At 39.3% G+C, this 21,279-nt stretch overlaps 1 protein-coding gene across 1 annotated transcript in view; it reads right to left on the bottom strand.

Moving 5' to 3' along the window:
• The window catches only part of LOC119416019 (neural-cadherin), a 141,690-nt gene that overhangs the window by 1,605 nt on the left and 118,806 nt on the right, over positions 1 to 21,279 (bottom strand). The window contains exons 26-32 of the mRNA XM_037683188.1: positions 19,418 to 19,541; positions 14,627 to 14,810; positions 14,226 to 14,392; positions 10,010 to 10,274; positions 7,977 to 8,160; positions 5,862 to 6,112; positions 282 to 436 (exon numbers count right to left, since the gene is read on the bottom strand). Coding sequence (XP_037539116.1) covers positions 282 to 436; positions 5,862 to 6,112; positions 7,977 to 8,160; positions 10,010 to 10,274; positions 14,226 to 14,392; positions 14,627 to 14,810; positions 19,418 to 19,541 — 1,330 coding nt within the window. The remainder of the gene's footprint in view (positions 1 to 281; positions 437 to 5,861; positions 6,113 to 7,976; positions 8,161 to 10,009; positions 10,275 to 14,225; positions 14,393 to 14,626; positions 14,811 to 19,417; positions 19,542 to 21,279) is intronic.

Genomic DNA, 21,279 nt, shown 5'->3' with positions numbered 1-21,279 from the left:
AATTAGTTTATTTTGCTGCATTGAATCATAAATGCAATAAACAGAACTCAAAACCCAAACCCAGTCACCCCACCCTCCACCCAGTTTTTATTATTTTTTAATGAAGTCCTTGGTGGGCCGGACTGAAGTCACCCATGGGTGGCCCGTGGATCACATGTTGAATAACCCTGCTCTACCATATGTTAATACAGTATTTGCAGTATTAATTATTCCCTCATTTGCATAGCCTCTTTGAAAAGTCTGGAAACTGAGTAGACGGCACTTCAAACACACGTGTTTACCTGGTCCTGCTCTCCTCCACCTTCTTCGTCGTAGTTGAGCACGTTTTCTCGGATGTCCTCCCACTCGCCATGGTGAGCAGACACATGGTAAACCCCCTCCTTGAGGCCCTTGTGTCTCCTCCAGCAGGAGTAGAGAAACAGCCCCAGCATCAACACTGAGGGGTGCCAGAGAGCGTGTTAGCGCAGCAGGGAGCACTCTCACATGATTAAAACCAGATTCTGACATGACTTCAGGTGCAAATGAAATGTGAGAGGAAAGTTGTGATACAACATTTCGAAGCTCTGAACACCCCCCACTGGCATCACCATGAGAATTAATTCATTTTTTCACATTACGTGAAATAAACATCATATAATGAATAATGAATACAAAAAGCCATAACACTGATTCATCCCAAAATGCCGGCTAACTGCACCCAGATTACAGTTAAGATGTTCTAATGGAGCATACGTGGAGAGGGAGACCCCACCTTTCCACCTATTCCCTTTGATGCTGCTTCGCTGCTTCCTGCCTTATCAAAGACTACAGTTCCTCAGAAACCTATTAAATGAGTTTGTGCTCTTCCCAGCTTAAACTCAAAGCCTCAGTGGCTCAGCTAAACACCGAGAGGAATACTGCGGAAGCTAAACAGGAAAGGTCCTGAAGCCTACACATCAATCACAGCTTTTGTGTGTTGAATTATACAACATGCTGGACTGACCTTTAAAATCCATTAATCTCAAGCAACATTTTTATCCCTTCTGCCATCCTTCTTGCTCATTTTTCAGCTCTTCGCTATCTGTTTGTACTGGTTGACACTCTGAATCTCTTCCTCCGTTGTCTCTGGGTATTTGTTTCCTTTCAGTTGCTGTGGATGGTGCCCCCCCTTCTCACTCATTAAGCTTCTTGCTGTTCCTGTTCTTCAGTCCTTCTCTGGCCTCTTCTGGCCTCAGCTTTTATCTCGCTCGCAAGATGGGATCCATTTCACCCAGAGTGGTTTACATCGTGCGTGCTAAGTACCAGTTTAAATTAAAATCTTGGAAGAAACGCGAGGTAACGGCATTAGTCTGGATTTTTAAAGTAATTGCTTCGAAAGGAAATAATGCGCCGACGACTCTTTGGTGAGCTTGCGAGCAAGAAAAACAACTCCCCGAGAAGAAATCTGTGCAAAAAATATCAAACCTACCTCAATTAAAAATCATTGCTTTTCAGTTACAAGAGTTAGACTCCCAGTTTGCTGCGCACTTGGATTTTTATGGTCCTTTTGCACTTTTTTTTTTTAAGCATCCCACATAAATCCTTAACTGACTGTTCTCTGTGTGGGGTGGAGCAGTATCGATGAGCTGACCTGGCTCTTTCACCGTTACGCCTGAGTAGCCTTGAAGAAAACACCAGGATCTTGATCAGGTGCCAACCAGGTGCTGGACCACGTCCTCACCTGCAGGAATACCTGCAGGCCTGAGCTCAACTCATCTCTCCACATCACCCGAGCTGGTTTTAAACACATCACTTAAGGGAAGGAGTTCGATAGATGGTATGGAGGAGCTGACTCAGGACCCGTCCACAGCAAATATACTAAACTAATCGTGTGTAAACAAGCACTGCACCAAACCCTGCTGCTTTACACCTGTGGCAACTACCACACAGAGTTTTGTGAGTAAAAGTGCAACTACGTTCAAGAGAGATCAATATCACACAGGGCAGGGCAGAAACATCTCAGTCATTCATCAATCCATAACACCTCTGCCTCTCTGCCCTCGAACTGTTATTATGAACAGGGTATTATGATGTTAGCCCGGACCAGGCTGTGCATTATGAATGAGCAAGAAGTAAACTATAACCCGGGATGATCCGAACACCTATCCAATTCACCGCACCTCCACTCTGAGAGTAATGAGAAACAAAATGAGCTGTGAAAAAGATGAAACAGCAGCAAGGGGGAAAAGCAAACCAATGAAAAAGGGGGAGACGGAAATGAGACAGGTGAGAGATGAGGACGAGTTGGAAAAATTATTTATTTATACATTTTTCAGAGCTGAAAAAGGAAGAGGCACTTTACACAATTGCTCAGCGTCTGAGCCCATATGGGCGGCTAATTTCCTCGATCTATCAGAAACAGAGAGTCAGATTTGATACTGGACTAATGAGCATCTGCTTCTGTCAATAACCCAGTGAGCTCACACAAGTTGCACCATGATGGTTTATGTAAACCTTAATAATGGACGATCATTTTATCTTTTAATGCACATCGAGGCAGAGTGAGTTGCCTTTTTAATCTAGCACGCAGCCGGCAGCCTTTCTCGGACATTTACAGCAGTGGCTCTGCTGTAGTTCTGTAAAACTACAGTAGTTGTTCCGTAAAGTCAACAATTAATTTCATTTCCAGACGTAGCCGAGCGTTTTGCTTAAAGTGAAATATTTGAGTTGTTTACTTTTAAATTATTTTTCAGGAGTGTGAAAATATAATTACACTCCCCAACGAGTGCTCGTTCTGATTTGAATTGCATTATGGAGCAGTCTGTCATCCTTAGCTGAGGTGAAAACTTTGCACTCTGAATACAAATACCTCATCTGGACAAACAAGTCCAAAATGGACAGCTTTGTTCTCCTTCTTTTTATAGTTCGCATTGCAAGCATGCATTAATTTCCCTGAAAGAAACAAGGCCACACTTCATCAGTGCTGCATTAATTATCAAATATCGAGGACAACTTTAGATGTTTTACTCTCAAGTGTCAGAATAACTGATGCTCTAATACTAGCCACAAAGCCCTGCGGGGAATGTTGAGTCAGTTATAGGTAGGGACAGTATATTGAATTTCCCAAGTGTTTTATATGTGACACAAGCACTCATAAACAGCACTGCAGCCTTTTGAGGGAAGCGAGTGCAACAACATGTGAGCCATTCGTCTTTCCATCTTGGTGAGAACACGAAAAAAACACAATTTTTCTTGTACAATCCCTTAAAAATCAAATCTAGTTTATTCACTTGCTCACCCTTAATGGTGAAAAAGATCTTCCATCTTTTCTGAAACATTTGTGGAAATATTGATGCATGCTCTTTTTTTTTTTTTTGTAAGGCCCTCTGGCAGAAGATGTGGGTAGATATTGAATCTTGATTCTATTAGAGCTTAACACCCTTTATGAAACCATCAAGCATGCAGTTTCATTCGGCGGCTCACACAGGCGGGCCGGTGTCATCAGTTCAGGTCGAGAGCTGAAACATCATTTGAATAATCAGTCGAGCTGATCGTTTTCTGCTTTTATTAGCAGTTAAAAATAGAAACGGCTTTTCCTTGCTTAGCTTTTCTTTATCTCTGTTTTGTTATTTTAATGCTTAATATGTTTTGGTTGGAGCGCTTCTTAAATGGCAGAGGGAATATTTTTCACATTTTCCATAAATAAAATTAAACTTTACAAGTAACTTATGAGTCAGAGAAAACAAATAGGATTCATGTACAGCGACATCGTAATAACTTTTGGAGTTCACCTGATTTACGATGGTTTGTGGTCTTAGCAAACAAAACATGTTTCTTGAGATTACATTTGTCGTGGTAGTAGCTGACAGTCATCCCCATACACATAATTTCATCACTAATAATAATGTTTGATTATTTGCTGTGTGTCTAGAGCTGATGAACTTCTGGAGTCAACATGATTCAACAGTTAACGTTCATTAAAAACACACAAATGGCTGCATTTAAGACAATTGTGCAGATATTAAAGTACAGTTTGGTGTGGTAGTAGTTGAGACTTATGCCCAAAACACGCACTGAGTGCCAACAGATTGCTTGCTTTTTTTTTTGTTTGTTTAAAACTTTGGAATACCACTTTTTTTATTTTAGGATTCATGAAAAGAGAACAAATAAATTTTATGTAAAAAATGTCACTAAAAATGATCCGCCAGGCTCAGATTTAGAATCTGGATTTTTCATTCTGACTTGTTATATGAAAACATTTGTGCTTCACTTCACTCTATCAGTTGCTCACTTGTTGCTTACATTGAACGCATAGTGAACCCCCCCCCCCCAAAAAAAAACAAACAAAAAAACAACCAACAACACATGTACAAATGAACATTAAAGAGTCGTCAAACATTAAAAATTTACAATTAAAACCTGCAGATTCGCAAAACACAGATAGATATTCATCTTTGATTGCAAGTTTGTGTTGCTTTTTTTTTAAATGTCAAAAATATGTTGTTTTAACTGCAACAAGCCTGCATATGTTCTCCATACTTACCCATATTTTGTCTGTCCTAAACAGTGCTTATATAAGGGCATCAGAGGAAAATCTTAAACATGCAACAGCTTGGTAATAAACAGGCATAAAGATAAGACTGCATAACCCTCAACTTACAATTATTGATTTGAAGATTCTGCCTTTAAACTACAAAGAAGTCAGAAGTTTCTTTCCAGTTTGTGTATCTGAACTCGTGACCCTTTATGTGTCAGAGTGCAGCTTTAGATCAACCGTCGAGTCTTCAAAGGAAGACTTTGTCAGTAACAGCCCTCAAACTCCCACATCCAAAGCTTCAAAAATATTTCCACTCAAAATCTTCCATCATAACTTTTGACTTCATCATTTTCTCCACTAAAGCGTGAATCCATCAGGTGAGCATGATAATGACTTGAAGTGATGCTGTAATTTTGTCTCACTTGTCACAATGCTCACTATTAAGGCATAAATATTTTTCACCTGGCTCCTTTTAGTGCTGAGAGCAAGCTGTGCTACAGCAGGGGATGTGTGTATAGCTGTATCCTTCTTCACAACACACTCTATATAAATTGCTGTTACAATCCTCTCATACTAAACTAATTTTAGATCAATATACACTTAGAATGATTCTGATAAATAAACTCGTGTGACAGATTTTAAATCCTACTTTTAACAACTCTAAGCTCTGCAACGACCCAGATTGATGAATGGGATGATAAAAGCTGCCTTTTTTTGGTCTGTTCCATATGTTCCATATGCTGCACAGCAGTAAAGTGTGCAATAGGGACACGTTTAGCTCGACATGGTAAAATAGAAATGTACCCAGAAATGTATAAAAGACAAGTGTCAAGGGGGTAGAATGAGTGGATGGTGGGATATAAAATATGCTGGACAATAAAAAGAAAAGCATGGTTTGGAGTGAAATTGACTTTTGAGACATTTAAAGAGAAAGAGCACACAGAAGTGTTGGGAAACGTGAAATAAATTAAAAATAAATCCCAAGAATTCCCTTAAACCGTAAGAGCCTTTCACAGAATTCCTATAAATCACAAATTACGGCAGATAGTTCGTCTCCTCGCTCGCCGCTTCTCTCCCTTTTGTAAATATTTGTTTCATGCTTTCACCGACCACCCACAGACAAATCACATCCCGGAACAACTCAAGATCAATACAGCAACAAGATATGCCGTTTACAGATTTCACAGAAAACCAAAAGGGCGGGGAACAAATCAAACAGCTGGTTTACGGGTAAAATAGACGATGACAAAGTGCGATCGTGGCGACGTGACAATGGCAGCAAATCACAAGAAGATGAAAGATGATGAGCAGCACAAAATAAAGATGGGTTACCATGTGTTGAAGAGGACATAGTCAACATAGCTACCTAGAAAGGCCATGACACAGATGCTGATGGCAAACATGGAGCTCAGGCTGAGGCTGTTGCTGTCCTCGCTGTGGAACACGGCGAGTGACACCTCGCAGTGCCGCCCACGGTAGCCCTCGCTGCAGAGGCACGAGTAGCGTGCCGGAGAGTGAGCCACGCACGTGCCGTGGCGACACGGCCGGCTAGCGCACAGCGTGTACACGCACACTCTGCCCGAGGAGCTCTCTCTGGTCATGTGGCCTGGAGGGCACCTGGACAGAGAAGATGAAGACGTGCAAATCAGAGACACAAGACGTTCGGGAAGCTGTCAAATAAAAACCAGAACATGATTCATGAATTCTGATAAAAGTTATGAGAGCTAAGCTGATAGTGTAAAAGTAAACCCCTCAGGAGTTACACCTCTTATATCAGATTCTAAGATATGGCACTGAAAGGGTACTGAATGTTGACTGTAAATGGGGGAAGGGAAAGGAACAAGAAACGGATTCCAGGAGCTAAGATTGGCTTTGCAATTGTAGACCCTCAGTGTATTTGTACAAAATATCCCCTCCAAATATAATTCATCCCTGCCCCCTGCTCCCCTCTGTGCTTTGTATCCTGAGGCTATGCTGCAATCACAGAATATGGATGTCAAAGTCCCTACTGGTTTGGAGTGCTGAAATCACAGCAAAGAGAATTAGTGGCCCTGCAGAGTTTAAAGGGACAGTCAAAACTCTGACAGTCACTGCTGATGTACACAATCCTCTCGGGCCGACTCATTTCACATGGAGCGTACGTTGAACTCAACCTCGCTGCCATCTGTCGGTCTCCTTCCACTTCAAGTCAAATGAGGAAAATTCACATAAAATTACCACATTTTATGATGCATAAACCCATTTGTCTGGATTCATTTCTGGATGCTTAATTTATTTTTTTATTATAGTTGTTGCACTGTAAGGATAAAATACTTAATAATAAAAGTAAGTGACCTGTTTTGTGCATACTGATGTGCTAAAAAGGACGTCATTTTCCTTCATGAAAGATTGTAGCTCTTGTTTGCTGGTTTCCTGGAACAATTACCATTGAGTCCAAGAGGATTGCTTGTAGATTGCAATGAGATATATTTGTTCATATAATTTCAAGTGAATCAAAGACATCTGTGAATTAAATATATTCTGTTGTGTAAATTTATTTGAGGACTAACAACAGAGACGCCTGGTTGACTCATATATATTTTTATATAACGTTGGAAGCATTGAATGTCGAACCTCCTAGTTTTCCAGAGTCTCCAAAAATTTAAGTGGGGATTTCAGTTTCCTTGCTTGAGTTGCAAAAGCTTGCCGTCTTAACACTTAATTTTTTGGCGTGACAAATTTTCACACAAATAAGTTGCAGAGTTCTTGCAGGTGTCTCAAACCCTTAACAATTTTATCACGGGCTCTTACAAGCACAAAAACTGTTTTTGAGAGCTTCCCTCTGACACAAAACAAGTTCTGGCCAGTAATGAAATTAGACTATTCAAACACTGGTTCAAAATTGTCTTTCATTTCAAAATCGAAAAAAATGTATTAGATTAAAGTATAAACTTTGGGGTACATAGGATGTGGGTACTAAGTGGTCAGAGATGTGTATGATGTTGGTGAAAGTGGACAATAAAAACATTTGCTTGGCCTAAAAAAACAGCTTAAAATAAGTTGTGATTTTCAGAAACTGCTGGCTCAAATGTGGCCACGTAGCTTGCTAGTTGATCAGTCATAAATATCCAGATTTCTGTAAGAATGCGATGGATAATTTGACTTTTTTCTTGCAGTATTTGTGTCAAGTTTGAGCCGATAGTGCACTGAGACACCATGTTTACATATTAGCTTATTGGCAGCTAAATTTACAATAATGAATCATAGATTAGTAGATATAAGATGTTAAATCTAAGGAACAACAATGAGTTATCCAGTTTTAAAAAGATCATGTTTTGTAAAATATGTGAGTGCATGCAATCAAAATTTTAGTAGAACATCCTATGCATGACTTGTTTCTTTGCTCACTGTGGGGCATGCGTGTAAATATGTACAAAGCGTGCCTGCACACTTTAAGGCTGCTTTACAACGTCGAGCTGTGTGTTCTGCATATTTACAGCACCTGCACTCATGCTGCCTCCAGAGATCCACGCACACCAAGGGAGGGGAGCAGTGATGTTTTCTGCAGGCATCTGATGAGCAACCAACAGAGACACCCTGCGCCGTGACCACCTGAAGCTCTTCTGAACGCTGTTCCTGATCCAGGGGGATGAGGCGCCCGTTAAACCTCACATCACGCAAACAGCCTGGTAAAAACAGAGGAAAAGGAGACGCTAAGTCCTCAGGCAAAATGCTTTAAAAGCACACATTTACACAGCAGCAGGGGTATAAACTCGGGTATGGAGTCGCACATTAACAATCATAGACTTGCTGACACACCTGCAGACCAACGCTCCCACACAACCAAACATACAAACAGCCTCAGGCTACGCTGTCAGCGTGGATTTTTTAAATATTTTTTTTGGGTGGATGTACTTTCTCTGCTGGTTAGTTTACTTACTTTGTGTGAAACATGAGGTCTAACACGTCATGTAAATGCGTATCGGTGCCACTTGTTCTCACCAGTCTGTGTGAAACTGAGGCATCAACACAAGTCTGGACCAGGCACATTTATAAGCACTTACTTGTCCAACTGAGAGCTCGTCTCCCTTGGATGATAGTAGCCGTTTTAATGAATTTGTCATTTTGAAATGTATATTTTTACTTAACCAACATTTCATCCGCTCACTGATTTATCAAACTAAACAGCATAAAAGGAGGGGATTAAACCCTTTTCAACTTTTCTCTGTTTCAAAATCAGCTTAAATTAAATTAATTTCATTTTCAATTCACACAGTGCTCCACAACGACTGAGCAAAAAACAAGGTGATGAGTTATTTGAATAATTTATTTACACAAGGCTAGTACTGTATTTTCTATTCATTTAACAAATCAGATCCTTTTAAACTGAAGTTTTGTATAATTTACTCAGATTAGAGGTTCTTCCAATGCTTTTTTACGTAGATTAATTAAAAAAAAAAACACCTGTATCTTATATAATAATAAAAAAGGCCAAAGGTTGGTTTTCCATAATATATTGCAATGTGTGAGTAATAATGTAGAACTGCAACAGATCTTGAGAAGGACGCAAGCAGATACTTACAATTATAAAAGTGACTACAAACAGATACCATGCTTACATAAAATTCATTTCATACATTTAAGAGCATTTTAGATCCTTTTGTCATGAGTGGAAGGGATTTGACCACTGGTTTCTGGTTGCTTGACTCCAGAGGTGAGGAAAATGTCAAATTATGATCCTTTAACTTGTACTGAAGCTGTCTTTACACCTTGTGATCAATGTGACTATTTAAAAAAATGAAGCGGAAACAAGACATTATCTACCAACAATAAAAACATAATTTCCTTAAATAATCCAACAATGTTCAGTCAGGTCATCTGGACAGTTCTTTTTTTGCTGAGACGTTTGGTCCTTCATCCAAAGGACTTATTCGATCTGAGGAGCCGCCAACAAACAAGACTGATTCCCACAAACAGCATAATCCATAGTGGAAAAAACATTTAGCTGGTGCTAAGATGGCCTCTGGGGCCCACCCTCTCCTCCATCAACTCCCCTGAAGGCAGACATGCCAAAGTGGTTCTAAACACCAAAGTTCATGCTCAACAATCCAGACATAAAATCCAACAATGTTCAGTCAGGTCATTTGTACAATTTCTTTTTTTTTTTTCTGAGACATTTCATCCTTCATCCAAAGGACTTCTTCAATATGATGAACCAACAAACAAACTGATTCCTTAAAGAAAAGAGTAATTCTTTCAGTGTAATTCTTGAATGAACCCTGTCTTGATCTGAACTAAACAAATAATCTCTTGAAAAACCTAAAAATGACCGTACACGGGCTTTTCGCCTAACATGGCAGAGATTTGATGTTTTTGCCAAGACTTACAAAAGATGTGCCTAAAACATTGATGGTCAAAGTGATGAAGTGAAATGGGAGAACTGTGGCGCATACATTGAATAGACAAAGAAAAACTTTCTGCAACATTATGAGCACATTTACTCGTGTTTGTTAAAATAAGAAAGAAAACACCTACCAAGGTAGCTGTGGTTGTGTCCAGAGGGAAAAGAGTTTCCAATCATGACCACAGTGGGATCTATAATGATTTCCTGACTCTGGCCAGGCGAGGCTGTAACCTCCAGTCGCCCCCCACCTCCATCAAGTCTCAGGGTAAATTCTCTTCCGTAGCGATCCAGCTCAACTTCATGCCACTCCCCGTCATCAAGCCGATGGTAAGCTAGGGTGACGTTGTAGTCTCCATCTCCAAGATTGTAGAAAACAACCAGCAGGCCCTGAACAAGCTGAGACACAGAGACGCTCATTGATGATGTGAAAATCTTACATTTTACAAAACATTTTAATACTCAGTCAGGATTCCGACATTGTTACTCTACTTTAAGGAACTTTTGTGCGGTTGTGAAACAAGATGTTCGATTTTATCAGCTGCTGCAGCAAAACTATTTTCCTGCAGATTTCAAGGCTTGTGGGGGGAACATTACAAACTAGGATGACACAAATCCTAGCAGAGTGACAGCCTGACAAAGCTGAATTTCTGCCATACTGTGTCGTGTTGATGGGCAAAAAAACAGCTCTTGAGCATAACGACATGATAAGAAGTAGGCCAGCTCCCAAGGTGAAGAGAATGCAACTTAGGTTGAACAATTGTGAAACTGAAGCACCCAGACATGACTGTCTGTGATGAACCTGAGAGGAAATGACACAACAATTTCTGCTGGGAAAAAAAAAAATATTAAGCAATTTTGCAGTAAAAACACTTTGCAAAGGCGCTACACACATTAATTCGTGGCACAGTCATCCCGTAGGCAAGGTGTACATGAAACAATAATTATCTTTAGCAGTTAAGGATGAGCGAACACAATGGACTCAACCATCGTGAGGCTCCCATAACTGCAGCTTGTACATGTCCAAGGCCTAATTGGAAACAGTACAGCTAGATAATTCACACTCTGCCCAGCTCGCATTAACTACTGCTCCCTCAGCATGAGCATCTCAAATGTGCAGTTCAAATGGGCATGTGGGCTGGACACACACACACACACAATACACACGCGCGCACACACAGAAAGGAAAAAAAAAAACATGCTTACTATGTATGGCCTAGTCTCACCTCCAGTACACAACCAAAATGCAAACAGTACTTCATCAATATTTGGGTAAAACTTGATTATATAAACTTTATTTGGCACCACCAGATGTGTTACCGCATTTTTTTCAAACTAAAGGCCTAGTATTCATTTCAGGAAGGCACTTCATTTGCTGCTTTCAGATCATCTCGTGTTGAGAAATGATGGAGGAGTCCCTCGCTACTTCACGGTTCGACTTTCGCGGACTCGCTCTATCACGGTTTGTGAACGTACAGTACATTTTATTGTACAAAAAAAAAATTGTAGCCTACAGGACACATGACTGTCAACTTTAATATTATTCACATGATTGGGACAATACTGGATACTGTACAGTAAAAAGTTAGCGAAAAAATAAAATACTTCAGACAGGCGCCGCCATTTTGTAGTTTTCTCTTAATAAGCCTTCACTGTGCTCATAACAACTACATTTCCCAGAAGCCAACAGTGCTCTGCTCAGAAGCCCCATCTCCTTCTGCTGAAATACTAGAGGGAAAGTTTTGATCTGGTCGGAAAAAGTTTGCTGCTTATTACAATTACTTTTGCACCTAGCAGATGCAGAGAGCCACACGGAACCCATCGAACTGGAGCAGAACCAGAGCAGAATCAGACCTACCGACACATCGGTGAATTTTGAGAGCTGGTAGCCAGCCCACAGGGACCTCTACGCGGGGACAAATGCCAAAGATCAGGGGGTCCACCCGGAGGCCATTGGCACCTTTTCCATTTCTTTCAATCGGCCTGCAAAGAGCCCTGAGCAGGACATGTGTGGCCAAAGGTCCGACGGTCCATTCGGAGCCCACCAGCACTTTTACCTGGCCCACATGGACCTCTGATCAGGGACACGCTGGTAATCAAATTTAGAAGCTACTGTACATGTAAGTGCGTTGTTGAGATTAGTAGGTTTAAGAGTTTAGAAAACTGATTGTTGGCTTCATTGCTGCAGGGCAGGTTTGCATAAATGGAGCCGAGTCCGACCAGAACAGAGTCGGACTGGAACCAAGAGCCACTCCTGTTCTGCACAGGCTGGTAAGTAAAAATTAGTAGCTACATATAGAATACTGTACCTACAGTATAATGTTTAAATGATGTAGATTGAGCATAGAACATTTCAAGAGTGTGGGAATGGTTTCAAAAGCCTTTATATATATATATACACACACACACACACACACACACACACACACACACACATATATATATATATATATATATATATATATATATATATATATATATATATATTAAAATAACGAGTCTACTTCGCGGATTTCACTTATTGCAGGGATGAGGGGGCTGGAAAGAAACAAACACCCACAATAAATGAGGGACTATTGTACATTCTGAAAATTTTCATTCATATCCATGTAGTGATTTATGAGATATTTTGCCAGCAAACCAGCATAATTAACTTCAATAGTCATTGACAGAGTCGTAAAAACGGCTCTTGTCTGATCAGTTAGAGCTCAGAACATAGGTTGGGGATCCATCTGAGCCACGAGTGCATCATTTTTTAGACCAAATACCTGTAGAACTGACTGAGTTATTGCCATTTACTGTATATAAGGTCAGCTGGTTGTTGCAGCTACATGTACTTTGAATCAAGTCAACTCCAAATGTTTATCGACTGCTTAAGTACATCCAGTCTGCAAGTTTCATTAAAATGTGTCCAGTGGTTCATGAGATATGTATTTCAGTATCAGACAGGCACACATTTACCAGTAAAAGCATTTTCACTCCATCTGCATCTTTTGGCGCTGGGCGATAAACATGTCTGAAATTTCAGATATTACAAAGCTATATATTTTCATAGTTTTAAATGTTACTGGTGTTTGACAATAAGTTTAATGCATTATAGTCACTCTGGAAAACTTTATCTCAGAGTGCTTTGGATAAATGTTTTCTTTACTGAGAGACCATACTCCTCAGAGAGCTGAATGCTGTTTCTACCCAGCTAGCCCTTGATAACCTCTGTGTGAAAGTGTGGTTATTTATTCAGTGTGCACTCTATTCCATAGCTACCCTTAAGAAAAAAGGGCATGGAGGCAGCCCTTTAAATTAGAGCTTGTTGTCGGAAAACACAGCAGGCTTGTGCTCAAGTGTTTCTGTGAGCTCTGGGACAACAAGACTGAAAATGTTTCAGTGTGCTGGCTGCAGACAGACATCAGATGCTTTATGCAGCTCACCGATTCAGTTCCAGAGAGGGTTACACAGAGAGGCTTCACAGCACATTAAAGACTACAGCATTTTTCCTTTTCCCTGTCACCGTGGGACTGCAACATCGGAACAGGACACCATTGTTTCTCCTCATGTAGCGTTAAAGCCCCAAAGAAGAACAAGAGACAACGCCTTAAACAATGCTGTCTGACAAATAACAAGCACCAGCCCAGAGACATGATGTTCTTCAAAGTCAGACCAGTGGTGTGAACTCCACAATAACAGAGGCAGGTTCAGTGGAAACAGGTGACCTGTGAGTGACAGTCCTACCAGAGTCGTTTACTTCCAGGTGCTGTTCCCACTCGGCCTGTCAGCTGACAAGATGAAATGCTTTGACAACGAATACCGCCTTCATAAACACTCAAAAATACGTCAGACAGTAGAGGCATGCTATTATGGAGGTTTGGCAAAAGTGAAGTAGACTTAAAAACTGTTCGAGCACTGTTCCACTCCAGTTGTAGAAAGAAAGGCGAAGACATGACTGAGAGCAAGGTACTCGACGTGAACAATGTTTAAAGCTTCAAGTGTCAAGAAGGGGGTTTGACCTTCCATATACTATGATGCTAACTCACTATCCTACAATAAACTGGGTTTGAAACATTAACAAGAATCAGATATAACCGTAAAAATGAAGAAGGCCGATTTTTAATAATCTAATCCTAGCAAAAGACAGCATTCTGCAATCCACTGAAAGAGCCTGTTAAGAACATACATATGCCACTCACCAGCCCCCTCAGTATCCACCCAAATGCCTTCAACCCTGATATTACTCACTCTCTGCTTGACAAGCATCTCCAGCAATCATCTGCAAGGCCTAATCATCGTTTTAAGGCTCACAAACAAGACAATTGCAGCTGGAAAGGTGGAGGCGAGTGACCGGCCATGACTCACCTCTAAGCGTAGGTATTCGCTCTGCTCCTGGGACAGCAAGCTGAGGATGACACCCGCTCCGGCACGTGTCCGAACCCCAATCTGGACTCTGGTGTTCCGCGCAGGCAGAGACCACTCGAGCTGGAGCTGAACGTGGCTCCGACCGTCAAAGGAAAACTCCGGAGCCACTTGTCAATCAAAAACATAAAAAAGGCTTGCTTCAATTATTTCAGCTGTCACATGGAAGATATGCGAGGGAATCACAAGCAGTCTGTGCAAGACTGTGCAGAACCACTTTATGCAAGGTGAGGTTATCTTCCCACACCAACAAATTTTCCATTTGGTCTGTGCACCTTGTAAGGCTTGGATTCAAAATAGACCATAAACATCCTGGTCATTGAAAAGCACCTCTACATACTTACATTGATTGCACTGCGGGCCCGTAAAGCCTTTTTCACACAGGCAGCTGAAAGAGCCCCTCTCCCCGTGACAGCTGCCCCTCTTGCTACAAGAGGAAAGCTGCTCCACGTCGGTGCAGTGGTTGTCAATAAGACTGCAGCCCAGCAAAGTGTTGGAGGATTCAGCGGGGGAACCAAGGTCATACAGCTAGATGGAAAATAGAAAAAATGGGGAACGGGAGAAAGATATATACAAGAAAAATGTATTAACAAACACAGGAAAGGAAGGAAATTGAGTGGGAGGCTGTTACTCTTCTCGCTGTTCTAGGTAATGAGTGTAAATAAATATGATAGTGAACTTAAAATGAACTTTGTCGTAATATTTGTACTGAAAATGGGACAAAACAAGTAAAATAAGCAAGAAATGGAACAACTTGTACTATTACCTAGATCTGGAATTGTAAATGTTTGTATAATCTTTGTAAAAGTATGTCAACAAATGGCAGCTAAATCCTTCTAGGTGAAATGTTTAGCACATACTGCAAGTACTTCTCAGAGTACAATACATTGTGCATATTACTGCAACAAATTTTAATTCAATATTTGTAAACTTCACTGAGTTATAGTCATTTTTGTGTCTTCTAAAACAAGTTTACTGTGGCAGCCATCTTGGGTTGACACCAGAAGTTTCTCAGTTGAATATCTGTATCTAATGATCACTTTCTAAAAATTCAAATGTACTAATCTACAATTCATTAAAATCTGTCCTCTGGTTGATGAGATATGTTGCTAATGCTACGGACACGTGAACACACGCACGCATGCACACACACACACAAAGTAAAAAAAAAACATTTTCACCTTTCATCCTCGACAACAGGGGATAATAAAAATCCTCTTCTACTAAGCAGGTTTTTAAAATTGGAAGATAAAACTTCACAGCAACATTAAATTAAATGTTAGAGCAGTGTGAAAAACTCATATTCCTTCTGCTGAAATTAAGCGTTTAATTAAGCAATCTGTTCGTGCTAATCAAATGCACTTGATGAACTCATCATCAGTAAAGGTGAAGATCTCTGAAAGCAAAGGTTTGGGCAGTTTGCTGGTTTTAGAGCATTCAGTCATGCATTTACACCACGCCCAGGTGAAAAATCTCATGTCTTAGACAAGAAATTAATGCTGCTCATATATCAAGGAAAGGTTATAAGGATCATTTAGCATTGAGAAAAAATAATAATTTTTCAAAAACTCATTGAAAAGAAGCATTTGTGTGTTTACTTTTGTTTTTCTGTCAGGAACGGGTCCAACACCTGACAGGATGTCAACGCATGACTTCCTCTAAAAGCATGGACGCAGAACTGCAACCTCTGAAGTATTTTTGTTTTTGAAGTTGTAAAAAATGTTTAGTGCCCTGGTTTGATTTATGTTTTGGTTAGAGGTTGAAAAACCTTCTTAATCACCCTGGACCTGTCTAATTGCTGAAAAAGTTTGGATTAGATTTATGGTAAAAGCATCAGGGAATGGATTCTGTCAGTGCAGTGGTCTGATTGAAACTTAGCAACAAACCTGTTTTTGTGTGTTTGGGTGTACATTAATACTGTTTAATCTTTGTAATAGTTTATTATAGGTCTGGCTGATTAAATTGATGCATTTTGGGAGTTTAATTGCTGTGTAGTAAGTTTGATGCAGACTGGGTCTTTGCTTTATTGATTAAAGCTCCACTTATTTATTTCTGTATTAAATCTGCTACCTGCTTTCTTCTGGTTTGTGACCAGTGCAAAGTACATTCAGTTTATTTGTGTTTTACACCAGGATGAAATGCAGAAGAATAATGTTTTTTTGGCCATGTCCTGTGGATGTGTCTTTCCTGTTGGCAATATATCTTATGAGCTACTAAATTATTATAATAAAACCTCCAGAAAGCAATAATTGGATGTGCATCTAGGACTGACTCATTTTTGGAGTAAATCCAATTCAAGATTTTCTGATGCATGCTCATTAATCCAAGTAGATACATCTAACAAGATTGAGTCAGGTCCTCTGGATTGAATCTTTTTTTGTTCAAACGTTTCATCTGTGGATTAAAGATGAAACGTTTGAACAAAGAAGAATCTGTCCAGAGGACCTGACTCAACCTTGTTAGACCAATTCAAAATGGCTGCTACAGCTAAATATTTGTGTGGTTTTAGCTGGCGTTCATTCACAACAGAAACTAAACTAACCAATCATTTGAGACATTGAAATATTGTCTGAGTTTGCACATATTTCAATGAAATCCCAGATCTACCATGAGATCTGTATCCTGAGTACAAATAGTAGATTCTGATGAATGTAAAAGCAGTACCATATTATTTGCATAATTTCCCACGCTATAACCATCCAGGGACCGTATGAAATGAGAGAGAAGCCTTCATTCAAGCTAACAAATGTTCACCATGGGACATTTTTCACTCACAACAAGTTGATATTGATTTGCGGAGACGTCAAGTGAACTGAAATCATGAATATAATAACAGAGGCATTGGATTCTGTCCATGTTGGCTCTATAGGGTCAAGGAGTCAGCTTTTTTCTCCTTTAATGTGTGACCTAACTGTAGCATGGGCTGACAAACCCAAAAATATCACATAAAAATGAACTGAAATGAATCAATAAAAAAAAAAAGTCACAATATGTTTTTCAATCAACAGAATCAACTGCAGGGAACTGAAGTGATTGATTTCCGAGCAGCAAAATAAACGCACTGAAATCTCACAGAGCAGACCGACACCTGCAGGAGAAGCTCACATCATATGTTAAAAAAAAACCTCTCAATCACATTTACACAAATATGATTCTGCTATTTTAACTCGACTTGGCTAATTTACACTTCTATTTTAAAATAAAATGCACTTTTTTGGTACACAGCATTTAAAACTGATAAGACTTTTCACTCTGATTTTAATGATAATCTGAAATAGATTAACCAAATTTTAAAATGCTGCAGTGCTAATGGCAAATATTAAACAAAACCCACTAGCCAAATACTAAATTAGCTTACCTAAATATGCATTAGTTAATTATAGTTATATTAAACAATTAGCATTTCTTTAAAGAATACATACTACCCATTGCCTTTAAAGTCAAGTCTTTAAAATAAGACCTTCCTTTTATGAGAAATGACAGAGCTCTGAAGGTTTGGCCAAACCTTCTTAACGACGTTATGCATAATTTCATGTGGTAATGAGATGTGTTATAGCTTAGAGCATGCATCGAGTATGAGTCGCACATAAAACCACATAAACAGCTGTTTTTCTGTAAATTTGACTAAATAATGGCCATAGTTGTGTTGGCAGAGGTCAATTAGTTGCTCTCTATGGTTGACCTCAAAAGTCAATTGGTTGAAAATGAGAGCTTTAAAAAAATCCATCATATCATTCATAAGATGTTTTTCTTACAGTCAATGTTGACTGTAACAGTTATTGACAAAGTTTTAAGCATGGGCATTGCTTTATATGTAGCACTCAGAGGATGTGTTGGGATGACTCTCAGCTACTACCGCCACATTTGATCTCATTGCCTTAAAAAGTAAGTTTCTTTCAGCCACTCCCTCCTTCAGAGGTTGCCACAGATAACTCGCATGAAAGATTTGGCAATTGTTTTATGCCAGATGCTCTTCCTGACACAATCTGGGCTCGAACTTGCAACCTCAGGATTACAAGACCACAGCACTGACCACCAAGCTACCACAGTCACAGCTCACTATTTAAAGAAATAAAGACTGAGTTATAGCTATTAATGTGTTTGATAACACTGAATTTCCGTGGCCGCCATCTTGAATCAGGGTGACTGACACCTAATCAGTTCTGAATGTATCCATTAATTAAATCTAATTAATTATGTTCTGAGAGTTTCATTAAAATCACTCCAGTGATTCATGAGACATTTTGGTAACAGACGCACAGAGTTGATGCAAAGAGTATTGTGAGAGTTTCAAAGAAAATCTTGTGCAACTTGAAGCTCTCGGAGTATGTGTTATGAATGACACTCAGCTACTACCACACTGTATTTCAGCTCAATATCTGTAAAACAGAGTAAGTTACAGCCATTTTTGTGGTTCCTAAGGTCACGTTACTGTGGCAGTCATATTAAACTGAGTTTATCAGGTAGATGCACAACCAGTGCACTCTTTGAGAGAATTTCATTTAAATCTGTCCATTGGTTTTTGGGACAATTTCCTTACAAATGGAGTTGTCTCCATTAATTAAAGCCAAAGTAAAAAATAAAAAAATAAAAAAAGTAACAGATGCCATACTGTCTGCTAACACTGCTGTTAGTATGTGACAGGAGTTATAACCACTTTTATGTTTGCCAGAGTCGCTTTGCTATGGCGTCCATTTTGAATCGTATCGACTCCAAATGTTAATTAGTTGCAGAAGTCCATGACAAATGAACAAACATTTACACAGATGAGAACATAATTACCATTTCAGCCTTCGGCGGTGGGCGATCATAATGTGACACATTTTGAGATAATATTCTGAATCCTCGCGGGCACTTCTGTTTTTGTATTTAGGGTGTTTTTACTAAAGATAAACACCCAGAGACAGTCAGAGTAAATCTGACCAGAAGGGGGGAAAAAGATGAGCAAAGAGCATCAGCATTCATCGGGTTTCCCTGTTCAGCCTTGAGGTCACATTTACATTCTTATTAAAGTAGAGTCCTCCATCTCCTGTGGGGCCTGTCATCCAAACAGGTAAAAAATAAAAGACTACAATGTAGCAATCTATTCACTCAGCCATGGGGTTGCATTGAACTCAGCTTGCCTCCTACTTTACCTTGCTGTCCACAAGCAGGTTTCTTATACATCCAGTATAGTGCTTGTGTTGCAGCTGAGGATATTCATACGATATGTTCTCATTGACTCCTCCGAGCTGCAGCACGTGACTTCCATTCAGGTACCTGGGAATGTACAAGAACAGAATGTGAGCTGAAGGAAAATGACACAAGTCTACAACTCAAAATGTAGCTCACAGTGGAAAAAGAAACACAACACAAACTGCAAGCAGATGGATTAGAAGAACGTGTGCACACTAAACAAGCTGTCAACGTTAAAATTCATTGTTTCCTTCAGTTTTTGCTGATGCTGTCATCCCTTTTTGGACCTCCACAAAACAAATGTGACACCTTTTTTATATTGTTCCTTTGCTCTTATTTTGAAATTATGCGTGACGGGTAAATTACATTTCTCAAAAACAATCAAACTCCAAAGTGATTTGCTACAGAACTTTGATTATTTTCCAAATCTTGTGCCAGTGCTAAACTCAAAGCAGTGGGATGCGTTTAATGCTGTTTATGTTCTTGTCTGTCAGCAATAATATGCAAAATATATCAAACTAAAATTTTAAAACTTAACCAGGAGAAGGGAAAATCAATAAAAGGTTAATTGATAAGTCTTTACCTAAAGCACAGTCAAGACCATAGAGTAAACTGGCTCCTAAAATGGTAAAATAAATGTATTACAAGTTAAAGAAAACCATGTGAGCATCATTGGTATGTGTTCAATGTTAATTTAATAATCTTGCAGCCTAATTGTGCAGCATAAGAATGAGCTTGGATTGGCAAACCAAGGCCATGGTGGCAGTAAACAAGCAGAAGCTGCTCTGAACAGACACAGTTAGAGATTAATTGGCATTTTAAGGATTATATCTGAGAAATTCATTAACAGTTCTTTCCCCCAGAGAGGACAGTCTGGCACACTAAAAACCTGAAACATTCTGCGTCACCATCTGATTTGAGTTTAATAAATAATACAGCTTGTATTTTTTATAAACCACGTTTCAGAAATGACTGTCTGAACATTAGCAGTAAGAATATGGAACAACCATAGTGTTTTTCCTGCTAGGTTTTCGTTAAAACCTACTTAAGATAAAAGGACTATGGGGATGCTATTGTTTTGTGAAATGTTAGAAATGGTTAGATGCAGAATTTAATTGAGAAGCAATGAAAAAAGTACTGAGGGACTTTTTAATGCATGCAGAATTAAATGACTGATCTAAAAAAATCTACTGTCTCAGGTTCGTTCTTATTTTTGTTAATCTAAAGCAAAAAAAAAAAAAACATGTCAGGTAAAAAGTGTTTTAGTTTTACAGATAATTACATTAAAGTTGAACCATTCCCCAGAGGGATGTAAATTGTCTTCTGTTTGTCATAGCAGAATGTTAGCCAATGATCATTTTGAGAAATGACAAAATAATAGATGTTTTGATTTTAGTATTTGTTGTGACTGACTCTCAGCTACTACCACAAAATATCGGTTATAAAATAAGTCATTTTGTGTTTTCTGTGTGGCATCTATTTTCTTTTTTTTTTTTTTTTTTTCCATTTGTGTGTCCAATACATCTTAAATGAAACTTTGATTAGTTACAATCTGTGTTTTTCCATTTTTTGTTTTCATTTTAAGTTTTTTTAATCAGTGATTTTCTGTATTTTTTTGTGTTGAGTTTGGTTTCTTATCATTTCCCAGTACTTTCCTCAGTCAGCTTCTATTTCTCAGTAGAAGGAGGAATCCTGCCACTCCTGCCTGAAAATTGGGACGATGTTACCATCATCAGGCTAGCTACCGCTCATTAATTCACAGTCCATTATATTCTGCATTCATATAGCTGTTTAACATTGTGGTCCTTGTATATACATATAC

The sequence above is a fragment of the Nematolebias whitei genome, chromosome 10, assembly GCF_014905685.2.
Source record: "Nematolebias whitei isolate Nwh7 chromosome 10, NemWhi1, whole genome shotgun sequence".
Lineage (NCBI taxonomy): Eukaryota > Metazoa > Chordata > Actinopteri > Cyprinodontiformes > Rivulidae > Nematolebias > Nematolebias whitei.
Note: the sequence above shows the minus strand (reverse complement) of the source record. Positions and strands in the feature narration are given on the sequence as shown.